The sequence below is a fragment of the Atractosteus spatula genome, chromosome 14 (assembly GCF_055471065.1).
Source record: "Atractosteus spatula isolate fAtrSpa1 chromosome 14, fAtrSpa1.hap1, whole genome shotgun sequence".
NCBI lineage: Eukaryota > Metazoa > Chordata > Actinopteri > Semionotiformes > Lepisosteidae > Atractosteus > Atractosteus spatula.
In genome coordinates, this window is record NC_142719.1 from 3,561,756 (window position 1) to 3,584,978 (window position 23,223).

The 23,223-nt window shown below is 47.5% G+C and overlaps 1 protein-coding gene across 2 annotated transcripts; it reads left to right on the top strand.

The window, feature by feature from the left end:
• Window positions 1–14,071: 14,071 nt before the first annotated feature.
• Window positions 14,072–23,087, top strand: tmem39b (transmembrane protein 39B). Of its 2 annotated transcripts, none has more exons than XM_088931593.1 (9): window positions 14,072–14,236; window positions 15,176–15,345; window positions 16,590–16,809; window positions 17,583–17,666; window positions 18,165–18,319; window positions 20,022–20,361; window positions 20,851–21,038; window positions 21,864–21,984; window positions 22,710–23,087. In XM_088931593.1, exons 2-9 carry the CDS (start codon window positions 15,218–15,220, stop codon window positions 22,944–22,946), a joined length of 1,473 nt encoding a protein of 490 aa, XP_088787719.1. In that variant the 5' UTR covers window positions 14,072–14,236; window positions 15,176–15,217; the 3' UTR covers window positions 22,947–23,087. The 2 variants fall into 2 exon arrangements, with proteins under 2 accessions (XP_088787719.1, XP_088787720.1); XM_088931594.1 differs by having other exon boundaries at window positions 14,091–14,248.
• Window positions 23,088–23,223: the final 136 nt, after the last annotated feature.

The following is a 23,223-nucleotide window of genomic DNA, read 5'->3' on the forward strand; positions in this document are numbered from 1 at the left end:
TTCAGATTATGTTTGTGTGGTTTTAACAAACTAAACGTTTTTGTTTTGCGCGGTGCTTTGTGGTTTCTCTTCGCCTCCAGCCTGTTGTTGGGGGTGAAGGTGGACGCGTGAAGAGCTGACGATGAGCAGAGTGGGAGCATCTGCGTGTAATTTAGACTGGGTTAATCTAGGAGGAGGCTCCGAGCAAATTTACCACCTGGTTGTATCGACTAATCGAATTCTAGATTTGACGCTCTTGCGCATCAAATCACTGAACCTTCCGAACTGACATTTTGTCTATCGAATAGACCGTCTCTTAGCCAGGAAGGCGGCCTTTTAAGGTTCATATTTTAAGGAATGCTCACCGTTACGGGGGAATATCTGGAAAAAAAACATTCAAAATGTCACATGTGGTCGACGAGGTTTTGCAATGCCATCAACACTGTGACTGGAAATGTTTGCTCGGGGGATAAAGACGTATTCAACTAGGCTGACGTTTGCAAATAAAAGCTGGTCTAACGTCCTGATCTTTCTACCCATCGTATGCAGCCTGTGTAGTTGTTGTCGGTCTCCAGTGTTCTGCACACAGTGCTGCTGACACGTGCGTCAGTCCGCGCCCTAAACCGAGCACCCGAGCCGCAGTCCGAGCCGCTCCCACCTGCTGTCCGAAGTTACTCCCTTCGACCTCCGGGCTCCGGCCGCAGCCGAGCAATTTCACGTCAAAAGCCCAGCGGGGGTGACAAAACACGGTCCTTTCATCGCGTTGGCATAACCGCTCGCTTCTACCTCAAGGGAAGAGAAAATAATTAGAGTGTATCAATTCCGCCTACATGCAAGAAACTGAAAAGTGATGATTACTATTATTATTATTGTTTTTAAAAGTGAGTCATTATACTCCCGATCTTGAAGAAGCACCCCTCTTGTTGGTCGGTAAGCAACAACAAAAAAGGAATTGCACCCCCAAACAAGGACTGACTTGGAATCCGGTCGATAGAGAGGTCGATATTTTCAGGGCAGGAAATATTGGACGGGTCGGGATTTCTCGGAGCCCTTTGAGGAAAAGCTTTGCGCTTTCGGCTCTCGTCGCGGTTTGCCTGTGCAGGAGTTCTGCCAAGTCCTGCTGAAGGCGACTGCTGAAGGCTTATTCGGCGCTACCTCGCCCGCCTGAAGGAGCAGATGCCTGCCGGCGAGGGCAGGGCAGGGGTGACCCCGCCAGCTCGAGCGCGCCGGGGTGCTCAGCGGCGACATCTTGCCGCGTGGGAGAGTGGACGTAGGCGATAGGGGGGAATCTGACCTCCTCCTGAACTTGAGCTAAAACACCATTTCGGTGGGGGAAAAAAAAGTGCACAAGCGAACAGAACAGATAAATTCACTGATGTTACAATTCTACAACGCAGACTACTTTAGACACATGCTGTGTTCAACATTTTTTTTCATATTGCATTTCTCTGCTCCAGAGCGATAAAACCGAAGGGTTACATACAGTGCCAAATTAATTTGGAAGAGTGGATCGCACTGTTTATAGTACCACAGTACTGCTCCAAAAAGGGGATAACCATTTTCACCGCGTTGCGGGAGATTAACAGTTTCGGTCCCTGACATTCGCCCGCCCTTGAGTGTTTTCACAGTATGCTTGGTATTATAAATATTCTAAAATCTATTATCGTTAAACTTGCTTTGATATCGCTAACAATGGCATTTCATAGCCCGCGTCCCCGACATTCGGTGTCCCGTCGAAAATTTCGAGAGCGGAACAGAATTGGTTTGGGGAAAAAAAATAGAGGATGATTTAGGTGGGCATCTCGACCGCTTGCCGTGAAAATGAACGCACACATTTTTCTGTAGGGCTGGTGTACGCCCGGCGCGCCGGAGTCAGGATAAGATCACATCTCCCCAGATTGCATATTAGTTTGCTTCGCCACCTGCTTCAGACGCGTCCCTCTCTCGCTATCTCGCTGAGCATATTGCCACTGTGTGGCAGGGGCCAGCGAGATAACAGCGCATAATGTGAAGGGTCAATTTTCCGTAGCGGGTTTTAATAATAAAGACGTTTTGTTCCCCTCTATCAAAACGCTTTCCCTCAAGGCGCTAACGGAGAAGTCAGGGAGGATAGCGGCAGGCTGGAGTTATAAGGCTATAAGGGTGCCTTTCTCTTCTCAGTCCTACGTTACCTCCCCTTTATTGAAAAGGGAAAATCGTTACAAAGCTGATATTTCCGATTTTCCATAATCCCCATTCGAAACGTAATGGGAATTTATTTCCAATGAGGAGTATAATATTGTTGGGAATGACCAGAGGGCAGGACAGGAATTGGCTTTTATTATCAGTTACAATCCCCGCCTCTGAGTGGTCTAGCGTTTTTTTTTTAATTCAAAGTCGCAGACATCAAGCCAAGGATGGAACGTCATGTCAAAGTCGGAAGGGTCCTTTGTCTTTGGAGCTAAAATCGAAACAGGTTTAAAAAGAAGTTCAAAATAAGTTGGGGTTTTTTTTCAAGCTGCCCGACGTCAAGTTGCTGAACAGGATTTTAGGACAAGCAAGCTGGGTTTTAAACAAACCCTGATTAAGGGCTGTGACCGGTAAATTGCTCCAGATTTAAATCTTTAAAATAGATCGCTGAATCACTACGGCTTTTGCTTCTGAGTCACAGATGCTGGAGCTGAACACAAAATATCAATACCGTGTCATTTTGTATCTTTGAAACGTATCTACCCGTACAGTCATGTGGAATTTAATCGTAGTGTAATACCTTTTTCCTAATTCAACAAACAAATCTTGCTCACTGGTCTTTAGTCGATGAATCATTTGAAGTTTAAATGTCAAGAAAAATATGTCGGCAAATCATTCGTATTTTGAGTAAACATACCCCTGGGCAGTATTGGATCTGTCTTAGGAATCCTTAATTTTAAGTCTTAAGCTTTTTTTTTTTCAAATGCTGTACAGCATCTCGCCAGATCAAGAGCCGATGCTTGTATCGGGAATTGTTGAACATTAATCACCGACCGTCAGTACGGTCCGCTGCACTGGAGTCTAAATGCTGGAAGTATCCTCGGCGTTTTTGCGATCGAAACCAAAGAAAAGTGCCAAGCACGCACTGATGAACGCACTGAGGTTCATCACAAGACGGCACGCTCAGCCAGGGGATCAGCAGGGTGCAGTGGCACCAGATACAAATATCAATTCATACCTTTGGGGAAGCCATGAAAAATCTGAAAGTATAGCAGGAAACTAGCCGATATGTGTTTGAGTGTACGCCCGTCTTAATTTAGCTACACTTAATTTTGTTTCGCATGCTTAGCGCTATGAACATAAGTTACAAACAAGAGAAGCCCATTCGCTCGTCAAGCAGGTTGTGTAGATGGTACTGTAGTTAGGAGACCCAAGGACCTCAGCCAGCTGTTTCTTGAAAGAGAGCAGGATATGGTCTCCAACAACATGGCTGGGTAGCTTGTTCCACACTCCCACATCCTGGATGCCTCCTGTTCTCAGACCTAGATGCACTTCCACCAGCATCCTGTACAATCTGAGGTCTTGTGTTACTTCCTCTTTCGGCAGAGAGGAGAGGGCTGGGGAGAAGACAGCCAGCCTTCCTGTTGCCCTTATGTTCTTGGTTGTATGAATATGTGCCCAGTTCCTGGCAGAAAAAAATCTCATTCGCTGTTATACAGTATGTGAAGCGTGTCGCCTTCATTATCTCCAATAATACCCCACCTCAGAAATATTCTGACGATTAGAATGTAGATTCAGGCAAGCAAGCAATGTGGTATGGCACAGGTGGTTAGGCAGGTAACGTGCCTCATACAAGCATGTAAGCAGGCGATATGCTGCCTGCACATTGGTTGAAGAGCAAAATACAGACTGTCTCTACCTTCCCTGGCTAGAGCAGACAGTCCCTACATCTGAGCCGGGTCAATACCTTTAAAATAATTCATTTGATAAGGTTATATGTAATACCCAATTCCCATGAATCTTTATTTAGGAACTCAGAAGAGGCAGATATGGTCTTCAGTGTGGTTATTCATAACCATCATCATAAGGGCCAGACTGTAATGACAGTCAAACTACTGTTTAAATACTGCGAGCCATGATTTATTAGCAAATTCTTTGGCATTTCACCTTATTGTCTTCTTCTTTCACAATAAACAACACCTTCTTGCCCGTCTTTCCCGGCACTGCAATATTGTCTGTGTGGAACCTGTGCAAACGGATGTGTTCGTGGCACCGGCTGTAATTGTCTGAGGTTCTTCTTTGTTGTTGTTCTGTATTAAATCCTGTGCAATAATAGAGCAGAGTAAACAGAAGCCAGAGTGGGAGCTGTGGAGCTGCTGGAGCCGGCAGTTCTATCTCACACCCCATTAATCTCTCCACAGCCTCGGCTGCAGACGGGGCTCCTGGAGACGGTGGGGGGTCCTGGCCGCTGGCCTCTCGAAGCCCCTGCAGAGAGCGTGTCTGGTCTGGGGGGGGGGGGGTCCCGCTGCCCCTCTTGGACTGCAGATCGGCAACTCAGCTGAGCACAGTGCTCCAGGAGCGTCCCATAAAACACAGAGGGGGGAAAAAAAGAGATTCCGATTCACTCTTGTCTGTTTTCAGCAGCTTGTTTTATCTCTAAAGAGAATCCTGTCCAAACAGGCACTGTGCAATGTTTGCACATAATTCCTTGCATTTAATATAGCGCCTTTCATCCCAAAGGTTCCCAAGGTACTTTTCATGCTGGGGAGGGCCCTCTTCATCCTGCACTGAAGTGCAGCCACCCCTTGGGTGTAGTTTGGCAGCCATTTCTGAACCTGCAGCCCCACTGCATAGCTGCGCAGGTGGAGAGGTGTGGACTTGATGCACCAGCTGAACTGAAGCCATTTTAAAAGCAGAACCTCTGCAAAATACTTATTTTAGGACTCTTCCCTTATGTCAGTTTACTGCAATGTATTTACTATAGGACTGTTATACTTTTCCAATTAGTTTGCTGTGGTGTGGCTCTGGATTTTCATTATTTTTCATTGTCTTACTTGTACTTTACCACACTTCACCATGGGTACACTAGGCTACCATGGCAATATGGGAAATATACTATAACAAACTGTCAAAGGATACACTTGAACTGCACAAATAGACTTTCATTAGTCGTGGCTCTGATGGGTATCTACGCATCAGATATACAACTCGTTTTACTGCATCTGTTTGCACACTGAATGCACCTCAGATAAAACTGAAATCAGAAGAATGGTTAGAAATAAGAGGGGTCATTCAGCCAGTCTGGCTCCAAAGATAAAGCACTTCTCTTTCTTCAGGCTGTGCTGGTGGTGGGCTGTGTGGAGCTCCGGGCTCTCCGAGATCTGCCCCTTGGAGCCGGAGCCCAAGGCGGGTGCAGCCGGCGAGCACTCCACCGCACGCGCAGCGGCTCCGGGAACGTCAGGCGCGTCGGCGCGGGGAGCACAGTGGGGTGGAGGTCCTGGCAGCCCGGGCGCCGAAGCATCAGACTAGACCTCGTATGAGGGGGGTTTAGAAGGCCAGAACCGTGCTTTCGAATCTGATTCACCGTTATATATTCATCTGGGTTTCTGTATTTGTCTTCAGAATTCAGTCATCTCTCTGTTAGCGAAATGCGAGCTGGCTCCCCCAGCGAGTTGTGCGTTTTTGTTTTGTCCGCGAGAGCGTGTGGGTACGAGTACCCAAACTAGTAAATTGCCCCTTTTTTTAAAGCAGCATGGTGAATAAATTGGCCTTCGTGCAAGAGTCAGAGATGTGCGCAGAGCAACGCTATACTTGAGTGCTCTGTCTCAGCTGTTGCAGTGGCTGTGTTTTTCCACTGCAAAAGGCGGATGCTGCTGTTTTGTTCTTACAAGACATGCTTCTGACAACATGATGTACAAAAAGTCAAAACCAGTGGGCGATGATATCTCTTATTCAGTACGCATCCACATTACAGGGCAATTCTAATATATTACAGCAACATAGCAGCAGAGATCTCTCTTTTGTACGGAGGAGCAGCCACAGGACTGTGTTCTGTACCCCAGCAGCCTGTACTGTCCCTAATCTGGTGCTCCAACCATCCTCCCACTTTCTCCAACATCTCCCACAGCTGTGCAGCGATTTTGTGACTTTTTAGAACTTTATTTTCTTTTTACAAATACAGAAAATCACAAAAGGGAAAACCTTACAGTATTATGTAGCTACAAAAGTATACATACTCAGGTGTGCTATCTCACAAGTCATTTTGAATCGCTTCCAAACGTGACGGATGCCGTTTTTCCTTCACGTGATTCTCAAGATCCCAGGGTTGTGAGACACAGTCCCATGGCCTCCATTTTCCACAGATTTTCTGCTTCCTCCTTCTCTTCTCTCCACAGGTCTCTGAGGCAATAATTGTCTCCAACAATGGACAGGGCCAGGCTACCTGCTCCCCTGACTGGAACCTCGATGCCTTTGAACACCCCTGTGTTTCTCGCCCTCCAGGGGGCGTCCTTTCCACCGTTCACTACGTCCTGAATCCTGTCGGACACGTCGGAGGGCAGTGTGACAGGAGAGATGCTGTATACAATGAAGGCAGCGGTCAGGGAACAGTGAGGTGAGAGGGCCTGTGAGCAGTCCTGAAACTGGGCCCAGAAAGCCTCAGCGAACTGCCCGGGCCCCAGGTTACAAACTCCTCCTGTGCCCACACAGCGAGGGCTGGGAGTGGGGCCCCGGCGAGGCCCCTGGCAGGAAGTCTAGCTCACCCAGCTGCACCTCCGTCTCTCATCCCGAGTTGTGCGGCGCTCTCGTTATCGTCTGGTAGAGGAGGGCGGTGCGCCGGGGGAGAGTCTGAGCCGCGCGGGCTCCCTTGGGAGGCGGCTGGAGGTGGGAGATGAAACAGCCGCGAGGTGTCTGTGCGTCTGAAACGAACCGCTTTGCAAGTGGGAGGCGTCGGGAAACTGGCCCCGTCTGGGACACGGGCTGCTTTCTTCCAGACGGGTAGCCTGGAGGATACATTCCAAGACGAGACCACTGCCTCTGTGCCTTTCTCAGGAGCGAGAGCTGGTGTGTGCTGGGAGGAGTGTGTGTGTGTGTGGGGGGGGTGTTCAGAGGGATGATCAAGAGATAATTATCACAAACACCGGCAGTTCTGACATTATTCCGCTAGCAGAGTTTGTTGTTTTGTTTTTTTTTCCTGCAGATTTTAGGTGATGAGAGACCTGAAACATAACATCCTTTCTGGAACCCAAGCTTGCTAAAGCACATACTCCCTGGGGAAATTACTGAAGTTTATCTTTCATTATTCACACTGCAAGAGGCCATCGCTCTCTGAAAAGGCATGTTTGATTATTTTATCTAATTCTCTCTCAGTTGTTTGCTTTGTTTTTCTGATTATTGCACTTTCTCGGGATTTAATTCTTTCCCTTAGTCCTGATTTAACTGGAATACTTTATTGGTTTTGCAATTGTGGTTCAAAGCATCCTCAGACTAAGCTGGATGGGACAAGGCAGTGGGCCCCTGGGATTAGGAAAGATTACACGCACACGCACACGCAGGAAAAATTTTTAATAATTATGACTCGCGCCGGAAAGGGGAAAACTTTGGAAACGTGTAATTACAAAGAGGAAGAATGCTTTCAGGGGACAGGAAAATAAGCAGCGCAGACAAAAACAAACATGGTAAACCTAAAAGCCTGCGGACGTTTTCCCAGGAAGAACAACAAGGGCAATCAGACTGGAAGAATGGGCAATTATTAAGGCTTCCGAGTGTATTACATTTCTTTCATTTTCTGTTAAAAAAACAACACAAAGGAACTGTAACTCTGTCCTCCCCATCCTCTGTCCTGATGTGCTTGTTTCCTGTGGTACAATTACTCACACCACCTGGTAAATAGGCCCTGTCTCACCCCGCAACTCCAGCTGTGCCCCCGGAGGTTAACCTGGTGAAATGAATTGCTGCCTTCTCTTCCCTTGTAGCTTCTACGTCTGCCTTAGTTTCCTCCAGCTGTTTCTCTCCTGCACTTGCTAATGCTTTAGCAAGGCCCGGGCGACGTTCATTTATTTTTATTTGGTTAGCCAGCGGAACGCTGCACAGACCGGCCCACGCTACAGGAGGAACCCGGGCTGCAGCCTGTTCTCGCCGAACGTGTGCCATCTCTCCTCTCCTTCGGAAACAGGCGGCAGACAAATTATCCAGATCCCATCAAAGAACTTTTCAATTAGATTTTCAGAATACAAACCGGAGACGGCAAATTAGCACGACTTTAATAGAGGCATTAGCAGAATGGATTAGTGGTGGCTTTTACGGATAAGGGAGCCGAAGGGAAAGGTGTGGGCGCAGTGCATGATGGGAGACAAAAAGACAAATGAGATGCCCCTGAATAACAAAGGAGGGGCACAGTGTGTTTCTATAGATCCTGCAGGCCCTCCATTTGTTATGTGCGGTTTACCTTACGCCATATCATGTCAGACAAACTAAATCAACTTTGAATAGAAATGGCTATTGATTTTTTTGGTCAAGTAGCTCGCACTCCGGGCCCCTTTGCAGCGGTATTGCCATTTTTATTCTCTCCAATCTTCGTGCTGTTGATTGCCCGCTCTTCGAATACAGGCTGTCCTCGGGCAGTGTTGACCTAACCTTGAATATTGCTGTGTGCTGGGATCTCTCCCTCCCGCACACAGTCAGCCTGCTCAGTTGCTCAACCTGCGGAGCAGAGACCCGTCTTATCAAAGCTGTCTGAGACGGGCTTCGAGCTCCACACAGTGACGCCCCTCCAAGGGCCAGGACTACTGCGGAGACTGATGGTCGCGCCGCCTCGCGGTTCTCTGAGAACCATCTCAGCTAGTTAAGTAATTACAGCTGGATACAATGCCCATTGAGGCCCCCGGAAATATCCAGAACTCTCACAGCCACTTTCAATCAGACTCCGCTGTCAGTAATCGCTCCTGACGTTCATTTCCTCTCCTAAAGCACTGCAACTAACACACCTCCACCCCATCTCCCCCTCTGCAGCTGCCCCTGGGTCACTCCTCACTCTGCAGGGGGGTCCCAGCCTCCTCGTGCTCTGGTCGGGAGGTCAGCCCTCAGCCAAGCAGGTTAAGTCACTCTTTTGACTAAAAAAACTCCATAATCCTTTCAGTACACCTAATTCCTAATAGCAGCAACAATTGTCCCCAGTTCATCATATACATATAAGGATGCAGATGACAGAAATGTCATTGCAGGTTTGTATCATGTCCATCTCCTGTGGACAGATTTCCTGGTTTGAGTGTATGATTTTGGAACAGGATGCAATGGATCTGCAATAGGTAGAACTTTAGAGCTCTTAGCCCTTCAGCCTTCTGATTGAATATTTAAACCCAGATTCAGATATTAAAAATATGCTGAAATATTCAACACATTCTAAAAGCTCCCAGTTTGCAAAATGTGCTTCTGAATAGCTAATGTCTGAGTGCAGAATATATGCATTCCAGACCCTTTTGGTACGTTGCTCGGATCTCTTCCTGTTATTCCTCAAGGACTGGAAGGAATATTCTCTAGGAGGGTGTCTGGTCCCCCTCTTATTCAAGTCTGTAATTTTGGAGAAAGAAAAAGATCGCCAAGGGAAATCTCTGTCTTGTGCTCTGCACAGCTGCTGGATTTTTTTAACCTCTGCAAGTCACAGTCAGTGTATATCTCACACTGCTGGCGTACTCCTGTGTGCAAAAAGAAAATAGCAACCTGCAATCAGACCTTTCAAGTTCTTTTCACAAAGCTCTGTATTCAACACCCTGACAGCTGATGCAAGACTCATGTGGAGATCGCATGGAAATGCCTCTTACCTTTTATGATTTTTCAATACCCCTTTTGCCTCTGAAGTTCGTTCCTCGTGCTACAAGTAGGGTGATAGTATGAGAAAAACCTGCATTGTTTCCTGGATGTGACGGACACGTGCTCCCACCTGCATGTTTATACGGCTCTTGGAATTATTTTGACTGTTTACCGTCTTCGACAATCTGCCAATCAAATCAAATGGCAAAGAATCTGAACTGATGGTTCTTTGTTTCAAACTGAGTATTTTTAGTCCATGCGTCACCTTATATGCGGCAAGGTTTTGAAAGACGAGCTGGGGGACGCAAATGGAAACCCCATGGAAGTGCATTTAAAAACTGAAAACAGAAGGCGCGTCTTTACGCAAAGGGTTGGGGGAGTCTGGAACAGCCTGCCCAGCCATGTCATTGACCCCGAGTCTTCCTTCGGGAAAGACCCGGATGAGGTCCTTGGATTAATGGGACAGATTGGGCGTCAGTAGATCATTAGTAGCAGAACATGCCCAAACCCTGGTTATTGCGCACTGAAAAGGTGACGCTTGCCAACCATAACTAAAACCAAGCATGTGTAACGGTTCTTGGGGTTCCCACCCTTTGCCACTCCTGCCCTGCCAGTTCATCCCTCGCTGCCTGGGCGTGAACCCTGGTCTCTGGCGTCACGCAACAGGGAACTCGCCAGCTGAGCTAAAGGAGATCTCCCCCAGCCCGGCTGGCTGAGATCCCTGTTATACGCACATATCACATAACACGAAGGAAGGAGAACACTGCGTCTCAAATAGCAAACCTGTTATCCCCCCCGGTCAGTGGTCAGCAGTGATGGGATCACTCCTGAATGCTGCGCTACTGTACCTCAGCTGCAGTCCTTTCCAATCATTTCTGACAGTTCTCTCCTCCTTTCATCCCATCACTGCTGACCACTGACTGGGGGGGGAGTAAGAGGTATACGGTCTGCTATTGGAGACACAATTCTCCTTCCTTTGTGATATGCATGGTTCTAATTATGGTTGGCATAACCTCTGAGTATGTTCTGAGGCCGTTAAAGAGCTCATGACCTCTGTCAAGTTAAGAGTGGTGGGTGAAGCCCGTTTATCCCACCAGAGAAAGCGCTGTTTATTAAGAAAAAAAAACGTTCGACATCGCTCAGCACGTATCGATTTTCTGTTGTTTTTTTTTTAAACAAACAAACTTCCAGAAACGCCTAGAACTACCTGCCAGGATCTCTAACGTTTACCCTCCCGAAGGATAGGCGCCATGACCGCAGGGTGGACGTGGACGGGGCGCCTCCACACCCTGCTGCACGAGCTCTTCGGCGTTGCACCCGAGCAAACTCTCCAGAGCCTCTGGGCGTTCTGGCAGCAAGGTTCAAACTCCAGAAATACCTCTTGGCCTGCCGAAAAGTCTGGTTTTTGTTTTTTTCTACTCGCAGGATTACGGAAACGTAAGTAGTACAGTAGGTACTGTAGGTACAGCTCATTTCAGTGCGAGAACTGACGCGTCCGTTTTGGTGTCTTCGCACCTCACATCGATTGAATCGGCCCCCGTCAGCTCGTCAGCCAGGCCGTGGCGCTGTCGTTTACTGTCCTTTACTGTTGGCCCGAGCCGCTGAAGGGTTTGCATTGTTGATACCAACCAATTCACGACCGCTGGTATTGTTCGAGTCGTCTCATCTATCTCTGTTTTACTCGTGAGCGTACGGGCGTGCATGCACTGTGTTTCAGATAGTGGCCCCTTTGCGAGTTCTAAACAGCAGGCCCATATCAAGCAAGTCTTTCATCCAATGACTCCTTATCCCACGATAAATAACTAATCCATCCTCTTTTCCTGTCGGCTCATAAGTCAGCGTTTAGTTTATGACAAGCCGTATATGTCATCATTACTTCTACAGCCTCTCCGCTCCGGCAGTGTCCACGCCGGGACGGCTGGTGCAATGCTGCCCTCTTGTGGTCGCTGTCCGTGTGACAGGCTGGTGAAAACCGGTCGCCCGAAGAGGGCTCTTGCGCCCACAATGCTGGGGTTTTCCCCCGTCGCAATTTCTCCAAGTGCAGTGAGGAGTTCAACGGTAAAAAAAAATAAATAAAATAGGGTGTGAACATCGGTCATTAAATGGAGGTCCTGACTGTCTGTGGTCATTAAAAATCCCAGGGCGTTTCTCGAAAAGAGTAGGGGTGTAACCCCAGCGTCCTGGCCAAATTTCCCATTGGCCTTCACCAATTATGGCCTCCTAATAATCCCCCTCTGTGAATTGGCTTCACCAGCGGACTGGCGCACTCTGGCTGCTGTCGCATCATCCAGGTGGGGCTGCACACTGGTGGTGATGGAGGGGATCCCCATTACCTGTAAAGCGCTTTGAGTGGAGTGTCCAGAAAAGCGCTATAAAGGTGTAAGCAATTATAATAATAATAATAATTATTATTATTATTATTATTATTATTATATTAATTTATTTATTATTATTATTATTATTATTATTATTAAAACTACCCGGGCAGGTGCTTTGAACATCTTAGACCAATTTAAATACATTAATTCTCTTTATAAGACCACAGGTGTGTTGCCTTGACCTGCTACACAGCTTTGCTGACCATGACGCCTCGTTGAGCGACTCTGTTTGTGGGCACTCAGACCATTCAGAGCAGGAACCCAAGATTCAGCTGTATGTGCTGGAGATACAGTATCTTCATTCAATGACTAAACCCCGGAATAGGATCGAGTTCCTCCTCTCACGGGCGGGCCCTGTGGCCAGGCCTGGCTGCTGCCGTTTTCCAGACAGCTTCCGCTCAAGAAAGTCATAACAAGGAAACAAATGTCTCGACTGATGTGAGCTTGGTCCTGAGTGGGATGAAAGCTGCCCTTTGGAGCCCTGTAATTGACATTTTCTTGTTGAAGGTGGCATCAACATGCCCTCTACAGGCTCAGCAGAAATCGCGCCATCTATCAGTTAAAACAGAACGCCTGGTGTCCTCTGGGAGGCTGAGCCTGCTGGCAGCTCTTTAATCAGAGACTCGAGCGCAGTACTGTGTGTGAATGTGAGATTCTCCCAAGGCTACCACTGTACAGAGGCCTTTCTCTACCACAAAATGCAAAAGCCTGTGCAGGAATCTCTGGAGTAAAGTAACCATTGTGTTGTCAAGGAAGCCCATTTTAGACAGCTTTATTTCTCCAGGTTTTATATGACATACTGTATGCATTGCAACAGCACACGTTACATGCTCATGCATTGGCAGGAGGTGTCTCAAGTCTGTCAAGTTGCATGCATGTCTCAAGTTCTAGATAGAAAGACAGTACTTCTGAACCTTTGTGTCCCAACTCAGAATAAACAACCAGGTCAAAAAATGTTTTGGCAGCACCGGAAAACACAGAAAGTTTGCACAGTAATATTGTGGGACAGCAAACGTGGAGTGCAGCAAATGATGTTAACGTTCATCAACCAAGTGATATTGTGACAACGATTTTGCAATGTTGTCACCACCAACCTACGACATTCATGCAAAATCTTAACTTGTCAGCTTGGAAGTTTGTACTAAGCTGACATTTTAATGATTTTTTGGCCATTTAACTTAAATTGCCCCCATTGGAGATGAATAAGGTATTTTGAATTGAATTGCATTTCAGTGATGTGTATAAAAACATTCCCTAAGTAATATCTCAAATCACACACGCACAACATCAATGCCTTACACTTCTGCATTGCAGTTACAATGTTAAGTCTGACATAAAAAAACGAATCCTTGTAAAAAAGTTTGCTGTAACGTTAACATTACTTATTTATAAAATTACCACTGATCTCTTATTTCTACCTCTTATACAACATGTGCCATAACTAAACCACAACATTCTAGGAATTTAGGCCTGTATTCTAAGGAGTGTATTCATTTAATGTATTACCAGATTACAGTTTAGTTTTAACACCTTACAATTCAGAACACCTTTGCCTGCAGAGTATTATTTTATTTTAAAAAGGAACGAAAAAGTACAGGTTTTCTAAATAAAATATTTCTGAATGAAAATCAATCTTTTCTGCCAGATCAGAGCCACTGAATCACGCCCTGGTGATTTAGGAAGATAACAAGATAAAAAGAAGGGATGGCAGTATCCAGGCTCTGATAATAATAAAAAAAACAAGTTGTAGATCACCCAGATTATTTAAATCAATAGAAAGACCAGATTGTTGTAAACCATGTAATGCACTAATCAATAATTTCACAACCTATTCGAATACAGCGCATTACTGAAAGATAAAGCACCGTGGCTTCACGTGTGCTGTGATAGAAACTCTGCTACATGCATCGTGTCTCTTTAAGAAAAAAACATCTCCTGGTTTGTCTTCAAACAAGTCCGCGCCCCCTTCCTGTTTCCAGAGCTGCGGGTCGCTCTTCATCCTTTGCAGAATGAAAGTTGCGTCCGTGCTTTCTGGAAACTGTTTAAAACTCACTCACCGCCAGGACCTAGAACCAGTCATTTTTATGAACTGCTCCACCGTCTCGGCGTAAAAGCCGCCATCGGTAAGCCAGAAGGTTCGTGTGCGAGTGTTTACCGAGCACAAGGCACGAAATGTTGATGTTAGGCCTCAGCCTTGGCGCAGTGTTTTGATTCTTGCCCGAGCTGTGAACTCAGCGCTCGAAATAAGACAATAATTTACCGGGTTGTTTGTACTGTGGCCTGTATTTAGTTTTGCAGTGTGATTCGTTTAGTTCGTTCGCCTCCTGCTATAAGTTCGTATTGTGATTGCAATAAATAGTCTCTTTACATTTGAGATGCTGCAGTGGTAGCAAGCGTCGTTTGCATGTGGAAGAGCATTTAAACCTCACAGCAGTAAGCACGTCTTCACCCGGTGCAGTAGCGTGGGACAGGCTGCCAGCCCTTGCTGATGTCCATAACCTAGCTTCTTTCAGAAAACGACAGGTTAGGATCCTTTGATCGGAACAATAGTCACTACATTACACAAAGAGCTGTGGGAGAGTGGAACAAGCCCATACTGTGGAAGCTGATACCTTTGTTTCTTTAATGAGACGGCTTTCGGTCAATTAACTACAAACCTACCAAATTGTTTCCTCCCACTTAGAAACATTCTTGAATCACACAAGGGGGATAAGTGCCTACATTTCTGCGTTTCCTGGGAACAACCTGAGATGGTTTCAGCCTTGCTCAGTAGTTGGACAGTTCACAGTAATCTAGCAGAGTCTCCTAGAGTCTCCTTACTGCAAGTGTGCCACCGCGGGGGTAAACAGCCAGCTTGCTTTGCACAACGTTCCCCTCTTTTTGTAAATGTCATGTCCTGGAACCGTCTGGCCGGGATGGGGGTGTCTCGGCGGTGCAGAGAGCTCGGCTGCTTTGTTGAGGAGCTGCCCTGGGTTGGCGGCTCTTTGCCGAAGCGCCGTGATGTCGCTGGAGCGAGCCGCCCGCGGCCGCGCGCTGAGGGCCTCCTCTCCTTCCCTTCCCAGGTTCCGGCTGAGAGGAGAAGACTGCTGCGGGCCTTTTCTGGCATGGCCGGCGGAAGGAGAGGACCGAACCGGACCTCCTACTGCCGATCCCCCCTGAACGAGCCGGGCTCCGTGGGCAATGGGAGCCACTCCACCAGCTCCCCCGTCACGTCGGTCCGGTCCCGCGCCCGGTGAGTCGCGGCCGGCCCGAGCCGAGCCGAGCCGAGCCGAGCCAGCAGCTCCTCGGAGCTCCCCGGTCAGTTAAATCGCACAGGCCTGGCTAAGATGAGCTCCTTCTGTGCACAAGGAAGGTCGCACATGGAAGGGGGCTGTCTGGCCCGTCGATCCCGGGGGGTTATCAGCAGTGAGTTGATCCTCTGGTGAACTCATCCAGCTGCTTCATGAAAGAAGCCAGCCAGGGCAACTGCTTCAACAACGTAGCCAGGTAGTTTATTCCAGACTCCCACTACTCTTGAAGTGAAGAACTGCCCCCTGCCCTCAGTTTTATATCTACTTCCACATAGTTTCCCCCTGTGTACCCCTGGTTCGTGTTGCGCTGTTGATTTTAAGGACATCTGCTGGGTTGATTTTGTGCCCTTGAGGGTTTTCAGTACTTGTATCAAGTCCTCTTGTAATCTTTGTCCAAGACTGAAAAGATTCTGTTCTTTCAGTCTGTCAGTGTAGGACATTCCCTGCAGCCCAGGAGTGTACCATGTTGCTCTTCCCTGGACTGATTCAGGAGCAGCTGTATCTTTCCTGTAACCTGGTGACCATACGTAGTAGAATACACAGTATTGAATACGTAGTATTGTAAGTGAGGCCTTGCTAGTGTGCTATGCAATTTTTACATAACATTGCTTGATGTGTTTTAAGCCATGTATGTCCAGTAGCCAGTTCAGGTTGAAGGGCAGAGAGGCAGCACAGCTCTCTCACGTGTAAATATGCACCAGCTACCCTGAACCCTGCACCTTCTTTTCTCCTTCCCCTCCTCATCTTCACACCTGCAGCTGCCTCCCTGGTTTGTTCCTCGCTGGAGAGGCACATCTGGTCAGCCTTGACTTTCAGGCCAAGGCTGTCATTTTCTTAGCCAGGCAAATTCACACCAAACACCGAACTCTTTATTTTCATCCGCTTGTTTCGTTGTAATTAGAATTTGACCACACACCCCATTTTAGCGTTGGTGACATTTTAGGCATATAAACATATGTAAAATGTTTGAACTTTTATTGATCCTGGTTCTGTGTTCTGTATAATATCGGTCTTGATTCTGTGACCCCATTCATTTCACTGCCTTCAAGGGCCCTGTCACGCGCGGCCCATTAGAACGCAATACGGAGAGTACGAGCATGACCCCACCGGGGACAGGCACGTGCTCATCCAGCGTGCCGTGTGCGCGTGACGCTAACGGCGCCTGTGTGTCTCTGCTGGTCCTCAGGAGTGGCTCCGGCACAGGGATGTCCAGCCCCCCTCTGGCCGCCCAGACGGTGGTGCCCCTGAAGCACTGCAAGATCCCGGAGCTGTCCATGGACAAGAGCGTGCTGTTCGAGCTCCACCTCTTCTTCTGCCACCTCATCGCTCTGTTCGTCCATTACATCAACATCTACAAGACCGTGTGGTGGTACCCCGCCTCGCACCCCCCCTCCCACACCTCCCTGGTAAGAGGCTGCTCACCCCCTAAGAGGCACTGGGGTTCGTCTCTGCAAGCACGGCAGGACCCCCTAAACACTCAGTAGAAATCGCTCTTCACGGTTCGTGCTTATGGCAGAGGTTTTGAGGCTGGGAAGTTTGCTAAATCCCTCTGGCCTGGAGCCCCTGCAGGGCTGCTTTAAGAAAGAGAGCAGCCCGGGACCTTGGAATAAATTTTCTAATTTTGTCTGTGTGCTGCACAAGCACGTAAAATTATTATCACTGATATCGTATGATGCCTTTCATGTTAAAGGCAGCTCTGTGCACTTTGTGGGGAAAAAATAGATCTTGACTACAGAGAAAAGTAAAAATTACACTGCCGTTTTGTTATTTAAAAAAAAAAGTTTTATAGCTTATAGGATAGGTTCTTGAATCATCGACTTGAAAAATGATTCCATGTTTTGGAATAAAAGCCGGATTGCTTTCTGCTCTGCGGGGCATGGATCTGTGCTCCCTGCAGCACAACACTGAGGTGACCCGGCTCTTTTCGTCTGGAAGTGACAATTATGTCTGATGACAGCGATAATAAAATGTTTAGATATTAAGTGCTTTTTGCTTTTAAGGCCTAAAGAAAGCAAAATACCATAAACTTTGGAAGTCGCTTGCATTAACATGATTTAAAAAGTGATCTGAGTGAACTTGCACTCCTTATGGATTTGGATGAGATACAAATTAAGATCACTGCAGTGCCAGTGTAGTCCAGTTTATACAGACATAACAGTTTCTCCTTATTCTTTTACAGAATTTCCACCTCATTGACTACAACCTGCTTGTCTTCACTATCACTGTGTTGGCGCGCAGGCTGATCGCAGCCATTGTGAAAGAGGTAAAATGTAACGTTGTAAATTTGAGGTCAGTCCTGCAGGTTTATATGGTTCTTATCAGAAAACGGGGTAAAAACACGATCTACTCCTTAACACTTTCACTTGTCAGCAAAGGTGTTGGCAATATTGCTGCGCATGTGCACTTAAAATAAAACAGCAGCTAAATCTGTTGAAGATTTAGTGTCTTAAATAAAACATCAATGGGTGTTTCACAGTAGAAAACCATGAATTAGTTTTTAAATCAAGCAGTGAGAATTTGTGAAGAGGATTTTCGTTGCTCTGGTCTATAATGCCCACATCCAACTTTTAAATAACAAACAAGCCTCTTGGGACGTCGAGTCATCAGGTAAGTAGGACTGGATTGCAGTGTTTTGAAATACCTTGAGAAGGGCATGAGGCAAACAGAGGTGCAGTCTGTTAAGAAAATGCAGCGTTTTGTCAGCGGGGCTCAGCAGAGATCACTCGCCTGAGGTCCGATGTCCTCTGTCGTTCCGATTCAGGCCTCTCAGAGCAGCCGGCTGTCGGTCCCTCACTCCGTCTTCCTGGTGACGGCCCGGTTCGCGGTCCTGACGGGGACCGGCTGGAGCCTGTGTCGCTCCATGATACACCTCTGCAGGACGTACTCGCTCCTCAACCTGCTGTTCCTGTGTTACCCGTGAGTACTCCGCCACTCTGCTCTGCGTTTGCTTTCCAGACTTTTTTTTTTCGAGAACCGAGCTTCCTTGCGGGCGTGCCGCAGTGGCGCTGTGGTCGGCATTGCTGCTGTGCCGTACTGGGGCCCCGGGTTCAATTCCAGGGTGTGTGGAGTTTGTACGTTCTCCCCGTGTTTGTGTGGGTTTCCCCCCACAGTCCCAAGACACAGTGGGTTATCTGTTTTCTGGGTAAAGTGGCCCTTGTGCGTGTGCGTGTGCGTCCTGCGATGGACTACTGTCCTGTCCACGGTGTACCCCGCCTTCCCGCTGTTGCTTGCTGGGATAGGCTCCAGCTCCCCCTCGGCCATGGACTGGATAAAACGCTCGGAAAATGGAAGGGTGGAGATTCCGCCCGACTCTCACATCACTCTGGCACCTCGCATCCACTCTCTCGAGATGGTGGCAAGGCGCTGCCTTGTTTCCGTTTCAGAGCAGTCCCTGCCCCTCCAGGCAGTCGCTTCTTGCTAGAGCTCGAAGTCTGTCCAGAGCCGCTCGCTTTGGACCGGGCCAGCAGAGGGCAGCACTCAACTAGCAATACTCTAGATTCTAGAACAGGGGTTGGCAGACTTTTTAGACCAAGGGCCACTAAAACATTTTTACTAACCTTGAAGGGCCATCTGAGAAATCCTCTATCTAGCTGATAAACTCGCCGACTGGAATAGGTTGCGTTTCTCTGGGCACATCTCCTCCGCGACCTCTTGCCTACACTGCTGAATAAACTCACCGCCCGTGAAGGGTTGGCCAGCTGCTGCTAGAAGCTGTGATACTTGATAACCAGTTCGGGTAGCTGCAATGTTTTCTCCTCTTGAACGGTTTTTGCTGCCCCTGAAGCGACTTTTTCTACTGTTTTAATTTTTCTGTGTATTCGGAAAACGTAGCCTGATGTTTTGTCTCGTAACGCCTTTTTGTGCTGTGTTCTTTAACCACGGCCATTGTTTCCTGACAGATAAGACACATTACCTTCTCTTTCCAAGGGACACAGAAGTACTCTTCTGACCATCTGTCGTTGAATTTTCGACCCTCTGCATCGATCTCTCTTTTTTCGACATGGCAGAAATAACATAGTTAGCCTCTTTTCAGTTATAACTTTTAGAACCGTTTAAAATCATTACCTGCTTTCAAACAATATAGCATACACTAGACGTCATTTGCGTGACTGAGCCAATCACAGTAGGCAACAAAAATCCTAATGAGTTTGCGGTAGGAATCAGTTGTGGCACAGGCGTATGTAACCTGGGCTAAAGCTGACGTCCGATAGACTGAAAGTAAAATGCATCGTTCAATAGGTGTTGTTCTGCAATTGACTGTTAGTGCTGAGAGAAAGCAGCAGAGCTAACAAGTAGAGGCCACTGGCGGAAGATTGTGGCGAGCTGCAGGGTGAAATGGCTTCTGGCACAATGAGAATCACAGTTAATGAGAATCACACTCCAAACAACACCGTTTGTTCCCCCTGCACGCAGTGCAGTCTGCTTTCATATGCGGCTTCCTCACCTGGTCTTGGTCCCGACGTGTCCGCTGAGGTGGAGCTCTGAACAAACGAAGTATCCAGTAGGCTTTAGGAGTGCAGGTCTTCATTGTGTTCAGCGTGTTTTTGTTATTTGCCTGCATGCAGGAGAGCCCAGAGAAGGGGCTCTTGACTAACGGGGGCGACTGGAACGGTTTCAGGTTCGGGATGTACCTCCCTTTCTTCCGGCTGAACTGCGACGTCCGAGGGCCCGGCCCCCTGGCCCCGGTCACCAGCATCGGCGCCAGGGAGGGCGGGCCGGCGCACGGGGGCAGGGGCAAGGACTACCTGAGCGTGCTGAAGGAGACCTGGAAGCAGCACACCAGCCAGCTGCGGGGGGAGGAGGCCATGCCCACCCACGCCTGCTGCCTGTCGCCGGACCTCATCCGCAAGGAGGTGGAGTACCTCAAGGCAGACTTCAACTCGCGCATGAAGGACGTGCTGGTCAGCTCCATGCTCAGCGCCTACTACGTGGCCTTCGTCCCCGTCTGGTTTGTGAAAGTGAGTTTCCTGCTTGGCTCTTGCGTGTCTCAAGACTTGCCACCAGACCTTCACGAGGACTGTGTTTTGCCCTTCCTCTGAAGGTGTGCGCGGTTGATCTGCCATTTTTCATTTGTCTAGGTGTTAAAGGCTGTGCCTTGGCTTTGGGCACTAGAGCAACTCTAGTTTTTCACTAAGAGATGCAGAAATCCTGTAAATAATTATCTGTATAAGCTTTTTTTTAATGTGGTTATTTTTGCATGTCTATTTTTTTTGCCTTACCAGTGGTATTACAAGTTTTGTGCACTTTCTACTATTAGACTGTAGAAGCTTTGGAGAGTGCTCTGCTGTTTGTGGATGAACACCAATAAACTAATCGCCCTTTTTAAATGTGACCGACAGCCACTGATCACATTGCTGCCCTTTGCCCCTGGACTGCAGGGTGATCTGAGCGGTGCTTTAAGTTGCCGTTGCGCAGGTGGTCCTCAGATCCCTCTCTCCTTTTTGCAGAGCACGCAGTACTATGACAAGAGGTGGTCCTGCGAGCTCTTCATCCTGGTGGCGGTCAGCACCTCCGTGATCCTGATGCGCCACCTGCTGCCCCCGCGCTACTGCGACCTCCTGCATAAGGCTGCCGCCCACCTGGGCTGCTGGCAGAAAGTGGACCCCTCGCTCTGCTCCAACGTCCTGCAGCACACGTGAGTCCAGCGGCCCCGCGGCTCTTGAACACGAGCTTTATTGCCATGTGGAACCAGTTCGTGTACTGGTACAATGGAATTCTTACTTACAGAAAGTCTCTCGATTGTTAAAAAGTGTAAAAACACAAAGTGCAGACAGTGCATCAAGACAATATACAAACAAACAGTAGACAATGTACAAGTAAACAGTTTGAATGTAAACGATGCCTGAAGATGTGCAGTAAATAAGAAATCGTAATGAGATAGATAGTGTAGGTGTGGTCCGAGGGGCATGGCCAAATGTGTTTGCCAATCGCACTGCTTCTGGATAGAAGCTATTGAGGAATCTGGTGATAAGTGTGCGAATGCTCTTGTATCTCTGGCCTGAGGGCAGTGGGGTGAAGAGCTCATGCCCGGGGTGGTGACTGTCCTCTGTGATGGCCAGAATTCTACCACAGCAGCGGTCCTCATAGAGCTGTTTCATCTCTGTGAGACCACGGCCGATCATCTTCTGGGCCACATTCACCATTCTCTCGAGTTTCGGGGCCACATTCACCATTCTCTGCCCGCGGGCTCTCCGTACGGCAGCAACCTCAGGCCACTGGCGTCGTGCGGGATTCCAGCGCCCCGCTTGACCCCGAATATAATAAGCACTGTCTGTCAATAGGAGCATATGGCAAGTGTTATTTTAATTATAAACAGGTATCAGATGCTGTTGCCAGGGATTTGGCAGCTAAATTGTTGCCTTCAGCTTTATCCACATCGCCTCTGGTCGTTAAAAGCTCATTCTCCACATCTCCTTCCTATAGCCGAGCTCTGTTGTAATGACCAGTGTTTTCCTCACAGGTGGACAGAGGAGTACATGTGGCCACACGGAGTCCTGGTCAAACACAACAAGAACGTCTATAAAGCAATGGGTCACTATAATGTAGCAGTTCCTTCGGATGTATCACATTATCGATTTTATGTAAGTAATGGTAATTACTTTACATAGCTCTCCCTCTTGGGTGACACACAGCAGCTCCACTACTCAGCAGATCAAGCTCAGTGAAGGGGGAACTTTAGCCAGGACAACAGGGTTAGCACCTCTGCTCTTACGAACAGCCCTGGAGCCCCAGTTTAATATCTCACCTGCAGGATAGTACCTCCTACAGCACAATGTGTGGATCAGCATGTACCCTATACATCTCTTCCACCCCATCAAACTCCCTGCAATAGCATTGCAATTCTACTGAAAGGGCTACCTTTTAGTAAATGAGATAATAATGAGTGGTGGGTTTTAAGAATGTTTAGTATGCGTGAGTATATAATGTATATGAATATATATTGGGAAGAATACATATGAATATACATCTGGGAGAATGTGTGACAATATATGGGACTATATGTCAGTGAGAATATTTATAAGTATACATCAGGGAGAATGTGTGACAACATACATGAATATTTATGAATATATGTCAGTGAGAATATGTGACAAAACATGTTAATATATATCAGGAAGAATATAACTGTATATGAATATATGTCAGTGAGAATGTGTTGGCATATTTATGAATGAGTGACAGTGAGATTGAGAGTGAACATGTATATGAATGTATGTCGGTGAGGATAAGCACGCATGAGATTTTAACAAACATGATGTGCACTTACCCAGTCTGCACCTGTCGTGTCTTTCTTTCTCTTCCGCAGTTTTTCTTCAACAAGCCCTTGCGAATATTGAACATCCTTATCATCCTGGAGGGGGCAATGATATTCTACCAGCTCTACTCCTTGATCTGTTCAGAAAAGTGGCACCAGACGATATCGCTGGCTTTAATTCTCTTCAGTAATTATTATGCCTTCTTCAAATTACTCCGGGACAGGATAGTACTAGGGAAGGCTTACTCGTATTCCTCAAGCAGCACTTCTGACCAGAAAATAAGTTAAATTTTGCCATGGAACAACTACAGAATATGCCAGAGAGCTTTGTATTTTTTCTACAAGTGCTTTTTTTCTTCGTGTTGTTGTTGTTTGTTTTTGGTTCTTTTCTGCCATAATAAAAAAACATATTTTTGTATTCCCTTAAAAGAGCCTTCCTTCCTTTCTTTGGTTGCATTTGAGGTGTTATTGAACGCTTGTGTGCTGGGTGTGTGTGTGTAGACAGTACAAAGGTAGAGATGTGTTTGCATCCTCAGAGTATATGGCACTGGCTGGGACAGATGTC

What these genes read in the sequence shown, in the direction of transcription:
- tmem39b (XM_088931593.1), top strand. Translation starts at nt 15,218, where the DNA reads ATGGCCGGCGGAAGGAGAGGACCGAACCGGACCTCCTACTGCCGATCC. An exon ending in TCGGTCCGGTCCCGCGCCCG is followed by an intron (nt 15,346 to 16,589) that starts GTGAGTCGCGGC and finishes GCTGGTCCTCAG; the next exon opens with GAGTGGCTCCGGCACAGGGA. An exon ending in TCGCAGCCATTGTGAAAGAG is followed by an intron (nt 17,667 to 18,164) that starts GTAAAATGTAAC and finishes GTTCCGATTCAG; the next exon opens with GCCTCTCAGAGCAGCCGGCT.